Source organism: Heptranchias perlo, chromosome 22 (assembly GCF_035084215.1).
Source record: "Heptranchias perlo isolate sHepPer1 chromosome 22, sHepPer1.hap1, whole genome shotgun sequence".
In the NCBI taxonomy this organism is placed as follows: domain Eukaryota; kingdom Metazoa; phylum Chordata; class Chondrichthyes; order Hexanchiformes; family Hexanchidae; genus Heptranchias; species Heptranchias perlo.
Genome location: NC_090346.1, coordinates 41,410,592 through 41,424,740, shown reverse-complemented (window position 1 = coordinate 41,424,740; position 14,149 = coordinate 41,410,592). Strand labels below are relative to the sequence as shown.

At 39.3% G+C, this 14,149-nt stretch overlaps 1 protein-coding gene across 4 annotated transcripts in view; it reads left to right on the top strand.

The window, feature by feature from the left end:
* The window catches only part of zc3h7a (zinc finger CCCH-type containing 7A), a 66,712-nt gene extending 60,974 nt beyond the window's left edge, over positions 1 to 5,738 (top strand). For all 4 annotated transcript variants that reach the window (XM_068003365.1, XM_068003368.1, XM_068003366.1 and 1 more), the window contains exons 19-23: positions 809 to 914; positions 998 to 1,106; positions 1,893 to 2,020; positions 3,664 to 3,827; positions 4,680 to 5,738. In XM_068003365.1, coding sequence (XP_067859466.1) covers positions 809 to 914; positions 998 to 1,106; positions 1,893 to 2,020; positions 3,664 to 3,827; positions 4,680 to 4,869 — 697 coding nt within the window. In that variant the 3' untranslated portion in view covers positions 4,870 to 5,738. The remainder of the gene's footprint in view (positions 1 to 808; positions 915 to 997; positions 1,107 to 1,892; positions 2,021 to 3,663; positions 3,828 to 4,679) is intronic.
* The last annotated feature ends 8,411 nt before the right edge of the window (positions 5,739 to 14,149 follow it).

Sequence of the window (14,149 nt, the reverse complement as noted above, 5' to 3'; positions counted from 1 at the left end):
GTGGCTGTTCGAGGAGGGTCTTCAAATTAAGCTTGTTTTCTTAGAAGCATGTGCACTAGTAGCCAAATTTTAAATGTTTATAAATATTAAAAAATATTTAATTTACTAAGAAACTGACTAGTGTACACCAATGAAAGTAGTAAATGGTTCAGTATAGTTTTTTTTAAAAGTGTAAATCACTGAAAATAAATCAGGTTACTCACAGATGGAGGACTAGACACTCTCTCATTAAAAATGTTTATTGTTTGTGACAAACCCATTTTCAGCTGTATTAATAAAACTGCACCAGGCCACCACTCCTAAATACATCTATGAATATTTTTTATTGCAAAGAAAAAGAAAATAAAAGCTGCCGGATTGCACTGATTCATGGAGGGTCTTACATTTATGATTATGTTAATGCATTTCAGCGGAAACTCTAACTGTAACCTGGCTGGCACAATTTGCGCCCAATTGCCGATTGCGCCCAAAGCAGAAACACCACCCCATAATGTTTTAGTGTCCAGACAGTGTGATGAGATGTCCCTTTTGAACCCATGATCCCCGTTTCTCTCATCCTTCTGTGTGGAAATTATCTCAATCACCGACATACTATAGTAGCAAGCTACTGAGCAAAGGTCAAGGTTTTTTTGTATTGACCTATAAAGACACCGGTCATGAGCATCTGTTTTATTTTAGCCATTGTGCAAACAATATTATTGCAATGTACAGGATGGACAGACGCCACTGGAAAGGAAACATTGAACTCACTTGTAATATCTTTCCAGGCTTAAAATGCAACATTAATTTTTTTTTTAACTATTTAAAGTTGGACCAAAGAACGTCGTGTGCTACTAGTGATGTCCAATGAACGTAAGAAATGGACAACTATACGTCCTCTGCCATCAAAGAAACCAATTCCGCAGCAATTTGATGTAAGTGTTTTGAATAATATTAACATTGTATAAATGTTGTTCCAATTTGAGCATCCTTTTGTGACTCACTGTTTCTGTTTCAGTTGTGCATGCATATAGCGAAAGGAAAGAAATGTGTGTACATTGGGAACTGCTCATTTGCCCACAGTCTTGAGGAAAAAGACATGTGGACGTATATGAAAGACAATAACAGTAAGTTCGGATTAAAGCTTTGTCTCGGTTTGATCTGTAAAACTACTTTGAAACCTGTAGTCAAATAATTCGAGTCAAATTTGAAATGACTGGTTGTTATTCCTCACAATGCAATTCTTCCCGTTGATACTTAAAACAACACAGTTCTGCAATTCCCATTGAACCAAAGACTACGTTTTCATTTAGGAAGAAACAGATAATTATCTTCTCATTTCCTTTGAATTCCATTATAGAAGTGAAAATCATTCCTTTATTACAGCTTCCCAAGTACATATAGCCGTGTTGCTTCTGCAGTGATGATGCACTATAGTTTTTCATACTATTCAGAATCAGCTGGAGGCCATTTATTGTGTGGTAATCATTTGGACTCTGCAATATTTTGTATCATTTTGTTAGAATGTAGTATATCTTCTTCGGAAAAAAGGTTGAAAGCCTAAAAATAAGGTTATAAATATGAACTTTGAATTTCAGATCTGCAAATACCTTGTTCGGTTTGATATCTGAAATCGTCAAAGTATTCCAAGTATTCATAATGCTTATATAAGTTTTTACAGTGGCATGTCTTCCACAGATAGATTGTTCTTATTTAAAATAGTGGGCAGTTTTGTTGGAATGTTTGGTGTAAATTGAAGTATTAAGCTACCGTGTCACATCAGTGGGGTCTGTAGGCTTGGATCTTCCAGTTTGAAATCTATCCATTTTTGATAAGTTGCTGCTCATTGTTGTTTATCTTTTGCATGACTTGAGTTTCTTTCTCACTGTACAGTTTTAAATTTCTTTTGTCAGTCCTAGACATGGAACAGCTCTATGAGATGTGGCTGAAGAGTCAGGAGCCAGAGAAAGAGGAAGCAGCTTATGCACCAAAGGAAAATGGCAAACAAATCCACATGCCAACTGACTATGCTGATCTCGTGGTAAGTGATTAATTACAAGTGTTAGTAGATCAGTTGCTGCATTCATGAACAGATTACTAAAAAAAAATTTGTACTCCAGATTGTGAACTAGTCCACTTAGTTATGCGAGATCAATCAATGACAGTAAGACAAATACGCTCACAAGCAAATTTCATTTATTTAAAGTATAATACCATAAATAAAGTTAAGTACTTACAATCAAGCAAGCTTAGTCAGACAAATGATGTCTCTCAAGTTACAGTTGGTGAGCTTAATCTTCTGGGGTTGAATCCAAGCTGTCTTTATACTTTAGTTGCTTACATTTTTCTTATCAAAATGACCTTTTATGGCATCCTAAGTCATTGAAAGGAGGCACTTATTTATACCAGGAATTGATGTTAGTTGGAAGTTCACTTTTCACTGCTACTAATCCCAGAATTAATGAATATGGAAAAAGTTATTTATAGCTACATGTTGTAAATGGCAAAACTTATAAAAGAAATATAGTAACTTTCCACAAGCTATGATTAACAGACATCAAATTCCGTTGATTCTAGAATTCCTGTCCTCATAATCTGAAACTAAAGAAAAATCTTTATTATAAAAGCAATAGCTGGTTCTTGGCAGGAAGGTGGGGCAACCTACGTGTATGTTCATGTATAGTCAACTAAAAAATAAAACCTAAATTGCAACATGAAATGAGAATACCTGTAGCAGCTTATAGTGTCACACCTTGAAGGAAACTTATGGCTTTTTGTAATTATGGAATGGCTTCTATTTGGAAGTGCTTCTGAAAGTAAGTCGGCTCCAGCTGGTACTTAATCTCCCTGTTTGTATTCGAAGGTGGAATCCGCAACAGTGTGCGCAATTAGCGCAAAGTTGCAAACTCGAAACCTTCTATGACATTGGAAGGAGGTCTGTGTCGGCCAGCAGTGGTAAAAGAACATTGCTGGCTTGTGCCAGTGGGACGAATGGTCAGTCTTCCCACAGCCAGACCCAAGATGGTAAACCTGACGACAAGTGTTAGCAGAGGAAGCCATTTAGCTTTGCCACCAGCATCACTTTGTTGGTTGCACCCACTGAAATTCCTGCTCAAGGAGCTATTCGGTGCCTCCAATGGCTCTTTTTTTAAAAGTTACATTTTGCCTTATTCATCGTACATCTTAGATTAAATCTGAGCTGCTAGTTTCACTAGATAACTTTTCTTTGGGGTTACGATTTGATTTAGCTATGGATAGTGTTCCAATAAATAAACTTGATGCAGTTAAGATTCTAACATCGAAGAAAATGCCCAAATGCCACCCTTCCTTTATCTTTCTGATGCTGACTAATTTCTAGCATTGACTATTTTTCTTTTCATCTGTACTATGAGATTCTGAGATCTATTGCTTCTGTTCTGCTACAGCTGCTTAGCGGTTTCCATTGGTACTTCTGCCCTCTACAAGGGAAATCATTAATGGAAATTAAAATCATTTGTATAGATTTTTAATCATAATTTACCATCATATTTTTCTCCAGTAAAAGGGAAATACGATGTAAACTACAGTTTTGTGTGTTTTTTTCCTTTTATATATACTTTATGGCTTTTCCTTCAGTCCATGTGTTGTGTTTTTTTAATGATAGAATGCTTTGAAAGGAAAATTACTATCTTCTTTCCTTCAAAGACTGGCTATCACTGTTGGTTGTGTGGGAAGAACTGTAACAGCGAGAAGCAGTGGCAGCAGCACATAACCTCGGAGAAACACAAAGAAAAAGTTTTTAGCTGTGAGGATGACCAAAACTGCTGGCAACATCGCTTTCCAACAGGACAGTTCAGTGTTTGTGAAAGGTATGGATCTGTTTAATTCATGTTTTTACCGACAAAATAATTTGGTTTTGTTTGGGAAGGAGGTTTACATCGTTCAGGTAAGAGATAACGGTGTGCCAGAACCTTTAGTCCAGCTATAGTGGCAGGTGGTGGTAATCTGTCTAGAAACTCAAAAGAAGGTCAGCACCCATCCTGTGTGCCTTGTAATTTGCATAGTTCACATGGACCAGTAACAGTGGAGGCCACTGTAAGTTGTGCTATATGAAACTAAAGGGCAGAAAAATATGACATTAAAGGGTCGTTCCTAGACAATTTAATTTGTTTTAACAGGCTGTGGATGCGTTTCCTTGTTGAGGAATAATTTTCTCATTTGAGTAGCTTTATTATCTTAATATTTTTTCTTCATCACCTGAAAATTTACTAAACATGCCAGCCCAGAAAGACAGTCTTTTCCCTGGACCTGTCAACACTTACGGTTAAAGATTTATTTAACAACTGACTTCTGATCAATGGTAACATAAGCATTTCCTTTAGAATTAGGAAAGTAAATTGGAATTGGGATAAAATATTAAAAAGGCAAAGGCAACATTGATTCTTGAATTCTGTATCTTCTATTGTGAGACTATGATACTGTGTCCATTTATAGTTCCTTGGCTGCCTAAAGTATTTGACTCCCATCCTCCACCCCATCCCCAGCTTACTATCATCTGTTGAGTTTGACCACATTGCATTGTTAAGAGGTAACTGTCCCACACAGCCTTAATTTGAAAAAGTTATTGTATCTGTAACCTTGCATAAATCTCTATTTCAAAGCAATGTCTTATGGAGGTAAAATACCAGTTTGAATATAATGAGTGTTTATGTTAATTACAGGCATCAGACAGGCACCTGCATGGATGATGAGAATTGTCAATTTGCTCATAGTAAAGCAGAATTGCAAGAATGGATGGATCGAAGAGAAGTTCTAAAACAGAAACTAGCCAAAGCCAGAAAAGACCATTTGATTGCCCCAGATGATGACGACTTTGGCAAATTTGATTTTTTGATTAAAGATTTAAATTAATATAATAACCATGGTTTGTTCATATTTTCAGAAACGTGTTACTGGTAGAAGTTGACAGTCTCTCAATTGAAACCAAAACTAAAAGGCATATAGCAGTAATTCTTTGAATTGTTCTCCTGCTTTACTTTCCTACGGTAATAACTGCTATGGTCTTGTGAAAGTGACATATAGTAGAGGCAGGAGCGTGGTAGAAATCTCTGCACTTTGATGTAACAACAGGCTGCAGGCAGTAGCAATGCTTGCTGAAAGTTGCAGCCTTGCTTCAAGATGACGTGTAACTTAAAGAATCATGGGGTATATTAAGGTGCAAGGACTTGAATACTTTTTGTGATATTCTCTAATGTTATAGGAATACATTTCAGAGCTACGTGAGACTTAGGAAGAACTTTGGCTTTGTATGAAAATGCGACTTGAAGGATACAGAATTTATAAACCTTTTGAGTATCCAAAAAAAGTTAAACGGCAGAGGAATAAGGATCAGTAATGTGGCAAATCAATTTTGATAGTTTGTAACAGTTCAGAGATGAAAGTTGCCATCATTGAATGTGTTAGAGCAATAGGATGCTTTTTTGATAACTTTTTTTCTTCTAAGTAATAGTTTTTAAGCAAAATCATTCATCAGTATATAGGATGAATGGAGTTAAATTTTACCAGTGTTTAATTATGTGCTCCTTAGTTGGCAACTGGGAAACAGGTGGTAAGAACTGCATCAAACCGTTTGGTTACAAGATTTAAAAAAAATTACGTTTTTGTTATATATATTGCTTGCTATTTAAATGTTGATTTCCTTAAAAATCACATGAATTGCCAGTTGGCAAAAATTATATGGACCAATATTGTCATTAATAAATATGAAAATGTTTACATTACACATTGTTGGAGTGCATTTTATGCTATCATTTGAATTGTAATGTTCATTTTAACTGCTAGTAGATCTCGGTGGGGTTCACAGTATATTGCAAAATACACTACTCTGTCATCCTCGTTGCTTGTTATGTCTGTCTCTCTGGTTTTCTTCTGTCTTTTTCTGATCGTCTGTTTTTTTGTGTTTGTTTCCTTGTTCTCTTTGATTCTTTCTCTGTAATGTCCTGTTTTGCAATCTGTGCCTCTCATTATTTAATCTCCTTCCAACACCTTATCTCATGCCCAGCCCCCTCAGCCTATCACCTACAGCGCCCCCCAACCCCCCTTTCATGTGCTCCTGTCTCCCCTTTTTCTATTGCCTCACTACCATCAAGCCTCATTGTGCTTTTATTGGGCAGAAATTGCTTGGAGCAACGAACCAACAGTGCTCGTCTCTCCATAGATTTATACTAACCCACTAACTTACCACGGTCTTTTCTTTGGGCACTTTCTCAAATAGGAAGCGGAGAAGAGCCCAGCGTCAGTTCAAGCGAAGTTTGGCCCTTGGAAGAAGAGAGAGGATCACACGCTCCCCTCAACTAGTCAGACTGCAGCATTTTTGACAAACTGCGTAACTCTCTGCAGGCTTTCAACGTTAAAACCAGGAAGTGAAAGGTACAACATTAAAATCATTGTAAAACAGCTATAGACTTTAATTTTAAAAAAATTTAATGATCAAAAACTATTAAAATAAGGACTAATGAGACTCCACATTTTTAAAAGTTAATTTTTAGTTGTTTGGCAGTCATTTAAGACTTACCGCGCTGTTAAAACTTAGTTTTGGCCTGGTTGTTTAAGCGTACCTGATTTGAGGCGATATTAATTACTTTCCAGCTGGACAGGTGAGCAAGTTTGCACTTTTTCAGTGATTTTCCTGATTTCAGAGTGCGATGTCCCTTTAATTCGAAGCTGTCATATCACCAGGAAACCAGTAGGAGCAAGTTCCGGATTTCCGTGTTTCACTGCGTGTGTGTGAATGCTGGAACTTGCTCCTCCATTTCGCCACTAACAACAGAGAGTGCTGTTGAGCTCTCAGTTATTTCGCAAGTAATTTCTGCCCCAATATATTTGCAGTAGGGGTGGCGGGGGGGAGCAAAAGGTAGAGGCTCGTGGCATCAAAGACAAGCAGGCTTAGAGGACGGGAAGTGGAGAGAGGCTGGTGGCAATGGTTGAAAAACAGCAGAGGCTGGAGATGGTGAATGAAGCAGGGAGGGGAGGGGAGGGTGGGGGGTTGGAGGCACCAAACACGTGGAGAAGAGAAAAACAAAGTTTAAAGGAGAAAATAAAAATTAACCTGAAAAAAAAACATCAGACAGAGTTTGAAGGAGCAGTACTGCCATGTAGCACCGGGACGAATAGTCCTAAAAGATAGTTTGGAGCAGCAGCAGTGCCACCTGTTGTTGGAGTGCTGATAGGTAAGTATAATAGTGTGTATATGTACCTTGCAGCTTAAAAGAAATATTCAAGCATGACAAGTAGCCAGGATATAGGAAATACACCTCACACAAAAAGTCTCAAAACTTTAAATGTATTAAAGATGGTAGTTAAAAACTTTTTTCTATGAACACCAGAATGCATTGTAACATCAGCTGTTCTCTTTTCACGTTGCCGTAATTGGACTTTCCGTTAGTGCACTGGATTCTACAATGATAGCTGTGTATAATATACAGAAGCAAACTTATTTAATTGTTTGAATTACAACAAGTGTAAAGAGATAAAACAACTTGAAATTTCAGTATTTATCATTAATGCTTCTGTATGCTATGTCATTAATCACTCCGTGGGAACCTGGATAACTTTAGTTTGTTCTGAGGAAGCCATATTTGCACCTTAACCTCATGCTGAGTTGTGGCACGTAACCTTATATAAAGGCCCTGGAGCTACATCATAAAAACCAGTTCATTCTTTTCCCCAGCTTGGAAAGGTTTTCTGCTTCTCCCATTACAATTTCCTGATTTCCAGAACTAGGTCCTTGATGTTGCAAGGAATTGTTAATTTGCATTCTTTGTAGGATCTTCCCATGTTAGAGACCCTGGTTTCCAAACTAATATGATGGTGAGGCTTGTTGAGTATATTCCCTTTTGGGCGTGTTTTTTTTCTGTGCTTTTATTATTATGCCAATGAATTGGGAGGACTCTCATTTATTATAATTCAAGTTTTCCATTAGCAAATCCTCATCACTTATGAACTGAAACTTGCAACCTTATGAGCAATGTGAATGGGATAGTGTTTTACTGGACTGTTACCCTTTTACCATGTTATTTTGCACCAGAGATTACAGCATTGTTTTGAATGGAGGACAATATAACCCTAGATGTGATGCCTAAAATGGCTCTGAAGTCCTCCTTACATATTAATGAGTCAAATAAACAGCCAGTAGTTAACACCAGCGCTGCAAAGAATTACTATTAACTCACTAGGAAGACCTTAAGTCATTTCTAACTTGTTCTGTTAACAGCTATTTTAACTAAATATACTACATAACATCACAATATGGTTGTAGATTTTGTCATATTAGTCTTCACGGGTTACTCTAATACAGTTCTGGGAATAAATGATAATTATAATGGATCATTATATAAATCAGTCTTAAGTGTAACAATAGAAAAACTGAAGTCAATGGGGGTTATGGAGAGAACCCCCCCCCCCTCCTCCACAGTGGCTGGAGTCATACCTGACGCAAAGGAAGATGGTTGTTATTATTGGAGGCCAGTCATCACACCCCCTGGACATCATTGCAGGAGTTTTTTTTAGAGAAGCGTCCTCGGCCCAACCATCTTCAGCTGCTTCATTAATGAAGTTAATGTTCACTGGTGGTTCCACGTTGTTCAACTCCATTCACAACTCTTCTGATAATGAAGCAGTGCTGGACAAGACCTGGATAACATCCACACATGGGCTGACAAATGGCAGGTAATATTTGTGCCAGGTAATGATTAACTTGAACATGAGAACGCCCAAACACCTTTTCTTGACCTACAATAGCATCACCATCGCTGAGTACCCCAAAATCAACATCCTGGGGGTCACCACTGACTGAATTGGACCAGCCATATCAACACTGTAGCTGCAAAAGCAGGACACAGAGGCTGGGTACACTGAAATGAATGGTTAACCTCCTGACCCCTCAAAACATCACAACCATCTGCAAGGGTTGTCAGGAGTGTGATATAATACTCACCACCAGCTTGGATGGGTACAGCTGCAACAACACTCAAGAAGCTTGACACTATCCGAGAGAGAGCAGTTTGCTTGAATGGTGCCACTGCCACTGGACTCCATATTCACCCCCTCCGCCACTGGCACAGTGTGACCGCAGTATGTACAATTTACAGGATGCACTGCAGCAACTCACCAAGGCTACTCTGACAGCACCTCCCTCCCCGTGATTTCTATCACCAAGAATAACAAGAACAGCAATGTTGGAACAACATCACCTCCAAGTCATACACTACACCTGACTTGAACATATTATTGTTCCTTCACTGTGGCTGGGTCAGAATCTCCTTACTTAGCACCACTGTGGGAGCACTATCACCACAAGGACTGCAGGGATTCAAGGACAAGACTCACCACCATCTTCTCAGGGCAACTAGGGATAGGAAATAAATGCAGTCTTGTCAGCATTGCCTACATTCAGAGAACAAAGAAAAAAAATTGAAACTCAATACCTGAATTATAGCGGACCAGCCCCACTGTAACCAGCTTAACATAGCATGATAGAGAAACCATTTTGATTATAATAGTAAAACCATTATAACTTTGATATCAATAATCAATATTTGCTTCAATAACTCATTTCCATGGTAACAGACATATGCTTTAGTTCTGTAACTTGGATGATATTTATGTAAAAACATAGGACTTCTTTGATCAGATAACTGATTTCATACAAAACTTCAGTCTCTCTGTAATAGTGCCAGTTAACCCATCCTGGGACAGATGATTTTTATGTTTCCAGTTTGGACTGTGGTGCTGAAACAAACATTAACATGACAGCATAAAGTTACACAACTGTCAGGACCAGCTTCATACTGCAGTATCAGTTTAAAAATTATTTTCTTCCCCATTCACTCTCTTCTTATTCTTTCCTGTTTTCTCTCCAAAGCAGAGCTTAACTTTAAATTCTTTTGCTTAACTGTTACCGAGGCACTGCATTGGTTAATGGAATGGCACTGTTCCTGTTTCTCCTCAAGCTTTATCTGATTGAATGAAAGAGGGGACTGAAAAAGGGGGTGGGTCATAGCCAGCATGCAATTAATCATGGTAAACCAAACTGTGAATAAACATAAAACAACTTGCATTTATGTGGGGTCTTTGTCTTTAAAATAAAAAAAATGCCCCAAGGTATTTGGTCCTTCGTAATACTGTAACTTGACCCTGATGGGGTCAAACTCCACATTTTAAGTTGTTTGTTACCAATCTGACAGGCATCGTTAGTTAAAGTCAGATGTGTTTCACTCCCACAGTGGATACTGTTCTGGTTATTGATGTTAACTGTTTTTCACCATTGACATATTTTGGAAAGATCTGTGTTTTGTAACAGCTCCAACACAGAGCTTCTGGCCATCATTCTGCTCAAATCTTTGTTATTAAAACAAAGTCCTTAAAACAAAAAGGATTTCACAGGCCTGGAGGTTTGGGAAAGGCTATTCTGGGTGCTGCTTTCCCATGGCTGGACAAAAATTTAAAATCATCAATGAGGGGGAAGCCCTAAGAACTGACCTTTGCAAAGCACCATTACCACAAATTTCAAACGGGACAAATGAGTGAAGCAAGATAGTAGCCAGCAATGCATTGGAGGGAAGCAACTCGCGGGCAGTAAGGAACAGGGAGACAGCAAGTGAGGGCAGCCAGGATAGCAGAGGGAAGTAAGTTGAAGACAATCAGGATCTGGAGTGAGTCAGGAGCAGCTAATATCATGGTGGAAAATGGGTTTGTCTGCTTGCTTTACCTGAAGGTTTTCACTGAGACGAAATAGGAACTTGTTTCACAAGATAGGATTTCAGGGGTGACTGTATTATTCATAATTTAACATCACTATGATTATAGTAATACATAATATATATAGTGGTGCAATAGGACTTTTATACTCCTTTAAAATACAACATAATGTGTCCCAGGCTTTACTCAATTTGTGTTTTTGTGGTGTTTTAAATCTCAAAGGACCAAAAACTAAGTTCAAATGCTTTATTATTTAAGAAAGAACCACAAACAGGTGTCTAAGAGTGAACTAGAGAAACACACAAGGAAAGCAGTGAGTAAATAGTTGTGACCATTTACCTTCAAGGATTGACTTGTTGCATGAGGAAGCCACGAGCAAAGGTGGGTTTACAAAATATTTTTTTTAATCGTTTTCCCCCAGAACTTTTGTGGTTTTTTGCACCAATACGATTAGGTGTGCCCATCTCACACTCTAATTTTAAGATTAATGTCTTTGCATAATAACTTATCTACCCAGGAGGATCGTAGGAATACAGATCAGATAGTGCATACAGGCCAATAATAAATGTTTTAAGTTGACAATCAGTATTTCAACCCATGTGTCAGCTTTTCGAAAGAAAAATCAGGTTTTTTTGCTAGGACTATCAATAAGTCAGATCAATTAGAAGGTAGGACTGTGTAGGATAGTGTTCCAAATGGCTTGGCATAAGCATAAAGCATGATGGGATAGTTAGCCTATAATGTGATGGAACGAAGGGTTTGTGTGCAGAGTGGTATGGAGAATTAGAATCAGGAAGGCTGAGATAAAACAGAACAAGGACAGTTAGTGTAAAGTGTAGTACAGATCATAAGTATGGAATCATTCCTTGAGGACTAGTGTGTGTATATTATAAGCATTGGAGACCCTCATCTTGCAGTTTTGTGCCGAAACCAATCATATGACATCTGCTGAGTCAGGATGACTGACAGTTATGGACAAAGAAACTGCTGCACAAGTAGGTGTGTTTCAAGAAAAGGTGCAAATATGCTATGGAACCCTTGGTTAGGCAAAATTGGCATTAGGAACAGCCTAGATTGGTGATGCTCCTAGCACCCAATGAGAATCCTATGGATGAATGTATAGATGTATAGCTTGCTTCTATTACTGATATGCTGTCCAATAAGATCACTGTCAAATAAAAACAGAAAATGCTGGTAACACTCAGCAGGTCAGGCAGCATCTGTGGAGAGAAAAAGAGGGCATGTGTGGGGTGGGGTGGGAGATTTGCGGGTGTGAAACCCGGAAGGGATGTAGGCAATCACGACCTTAATGAGGCCAATTAATGCCTCGTCCAGGTTTTGCACCCGGCAGCCAGCCTGATTGACATCCGAGAGAGGGGGGAGGGGGCGAGAGAGAAAGAGAGCGAGACCTCATCAGCCGTTGGGAGAGAGATGAGATTGGGGGGGGGGGGGGGGGATTCCATGTGACAGCGGTTTTAAGGTGTTTTTTATTTCGTGTATTTTTCATTGATCTGGCCCTTCCCACCTGCTTTCACCAGGCGTGAATCGGAAGCCGTGGGAAAACCACCTAGGTAACATTATATTTTGGACACTTGAGTGATTTTAAAGTACCTTAAGCATCTCAATGAGGTACATTGCCCTTTTAAATATTGGCCTGCTGGATTTAAGTGGGGGCGGGACTTCCTGGTGACTGCTGTGCACACGCACACAGATTTGCCTAAGTCTAATTCAAAAATGGGCAGGTTTCAGCCGGGCTGTCTGCCCGCTCCCAAAAACATTGATTTTTATCTACTCCTCCGCCCCCAACCCACTCAATCTTGGTGGCTAAAATCGTGCCCAGAGTTAACGTTTCAGGCCGGTGATCCTTCCTCAGAACTGGAAGATGTTACAGATGAACAGCTTTTAAGGAAGTAAAATAAAATTTCAGTCAAGTTGATCTGAGTCCTGGATTTCAAACCTTTTATTCACGGAGTGCACATCACTTCGCAACCAACTGGGGGCCATCATAATCAATAAGATAATTTGGAAGATGGCACTGGAGCCAGTCAGAACCAGCCAGGTTGGTTGAAGGACAGGACTGAAGGCTGTTAGAACCAATCAGATTGGTTCTGGTCCCAGCCTCCAACTAATCAGCCCTCATTTTCTCCCATTATTTGTTGTGCGCAAATTTGAAACAGAAAACAATTTTAAATGAACTTCTGGTTTCTTGGAGTTGCAGTTATACAGATGTGTTTAGATGTATTTAAAATATCCTAAAGAAGTTATACACAACAAATAAGCTTTTAAAATATAGCTTTCAAAAAGTTTTCATTTTCTTCAGAGAAACTTTCTGGGGCATAACCGGCTGTTTTCTTAGGTGAGGATTTATTTTCTTCAAGACTGGCTGCAGTTGCTTTTTCAGATAGGAAATGTTCTCAGTGTTGCAGCATTAACTGGCTTTATTTGAGCGCTCCTGTCATTGTGGAATTGTCAGCTTTTGGAAATAAAATGGGAAGTAGAATTGGGATTGAGGATGAATTTTTAAAAAAAATACATTAAGGTTTACGCTCTGTTATAGCAGGCTCCAAAATGCTGATAAATGTATCGAATCAGGTAGCAAAAGTTCTGTCTGTCTGGTTGGGTGAAGCAAGCCTATATTTTACCCACATTAATTAATTAATCAACACTGTAGCAAACTGTTCTTTTGTGTACTGCACAAAAAGTGATTGAAGATATAAGGTAAATCTGCATCTCAAAGTTCTGACTGGGTCAGCCGTGGCTCAGTGGTAGCACTCTCGCTTCTGTCAGAAGGTCATAGGTTCAAGACCCACTCCAGAGCCTTGAGCATATAATTCAGGTTAATACTTCAGTGCAGTACTGAGAGTGCTGCCCTGTCAAAGGTGCAGGATGAAACTTTAAACCAAGTCGTCTGTCCTCAGGTGAATGTAAAAGAACCCATGGAACTATTTTGAAGATGTGCAGGGAAGTTTCTCCCTGGTGTCCTGGCCAATATTCATCCCTCAGCCAAAGCCTTAAAAAAAAACACATTATCTGGTCATGATCATATTGCTGTTTGTGGGACCTTGCTGTGTGCAAATTGGCTGCTGCATTTCCTACAACAGTGACTGCATTTGAAAAAAGTACTTGATTGGCCGTGAAAAGCGCGGAATAAATGCAAGTTATTTCTTTTTGCACTAACTTCTTGCCTTCACCTGGCATAAGTTCGATGTTCAAAGCTGGGTGTCCAGATTGGCCCTTGCCCAATTCCAACTAGCACAGGGACCCTGGGGAGGCGCTCACGGGAGGACCCGGCTGTCTGATTGATTGATTGATTGCCCCAGGCGATAAGCTCCTTCGGTTCCCAGGTTGCCTTGCGGCCCGCGCGTTCACGCCGGGCGCGCCCCCCCCCAACCGTGAACGTGAACGCGCGGGCGGGCGTGTGCGTGCTGCGTGC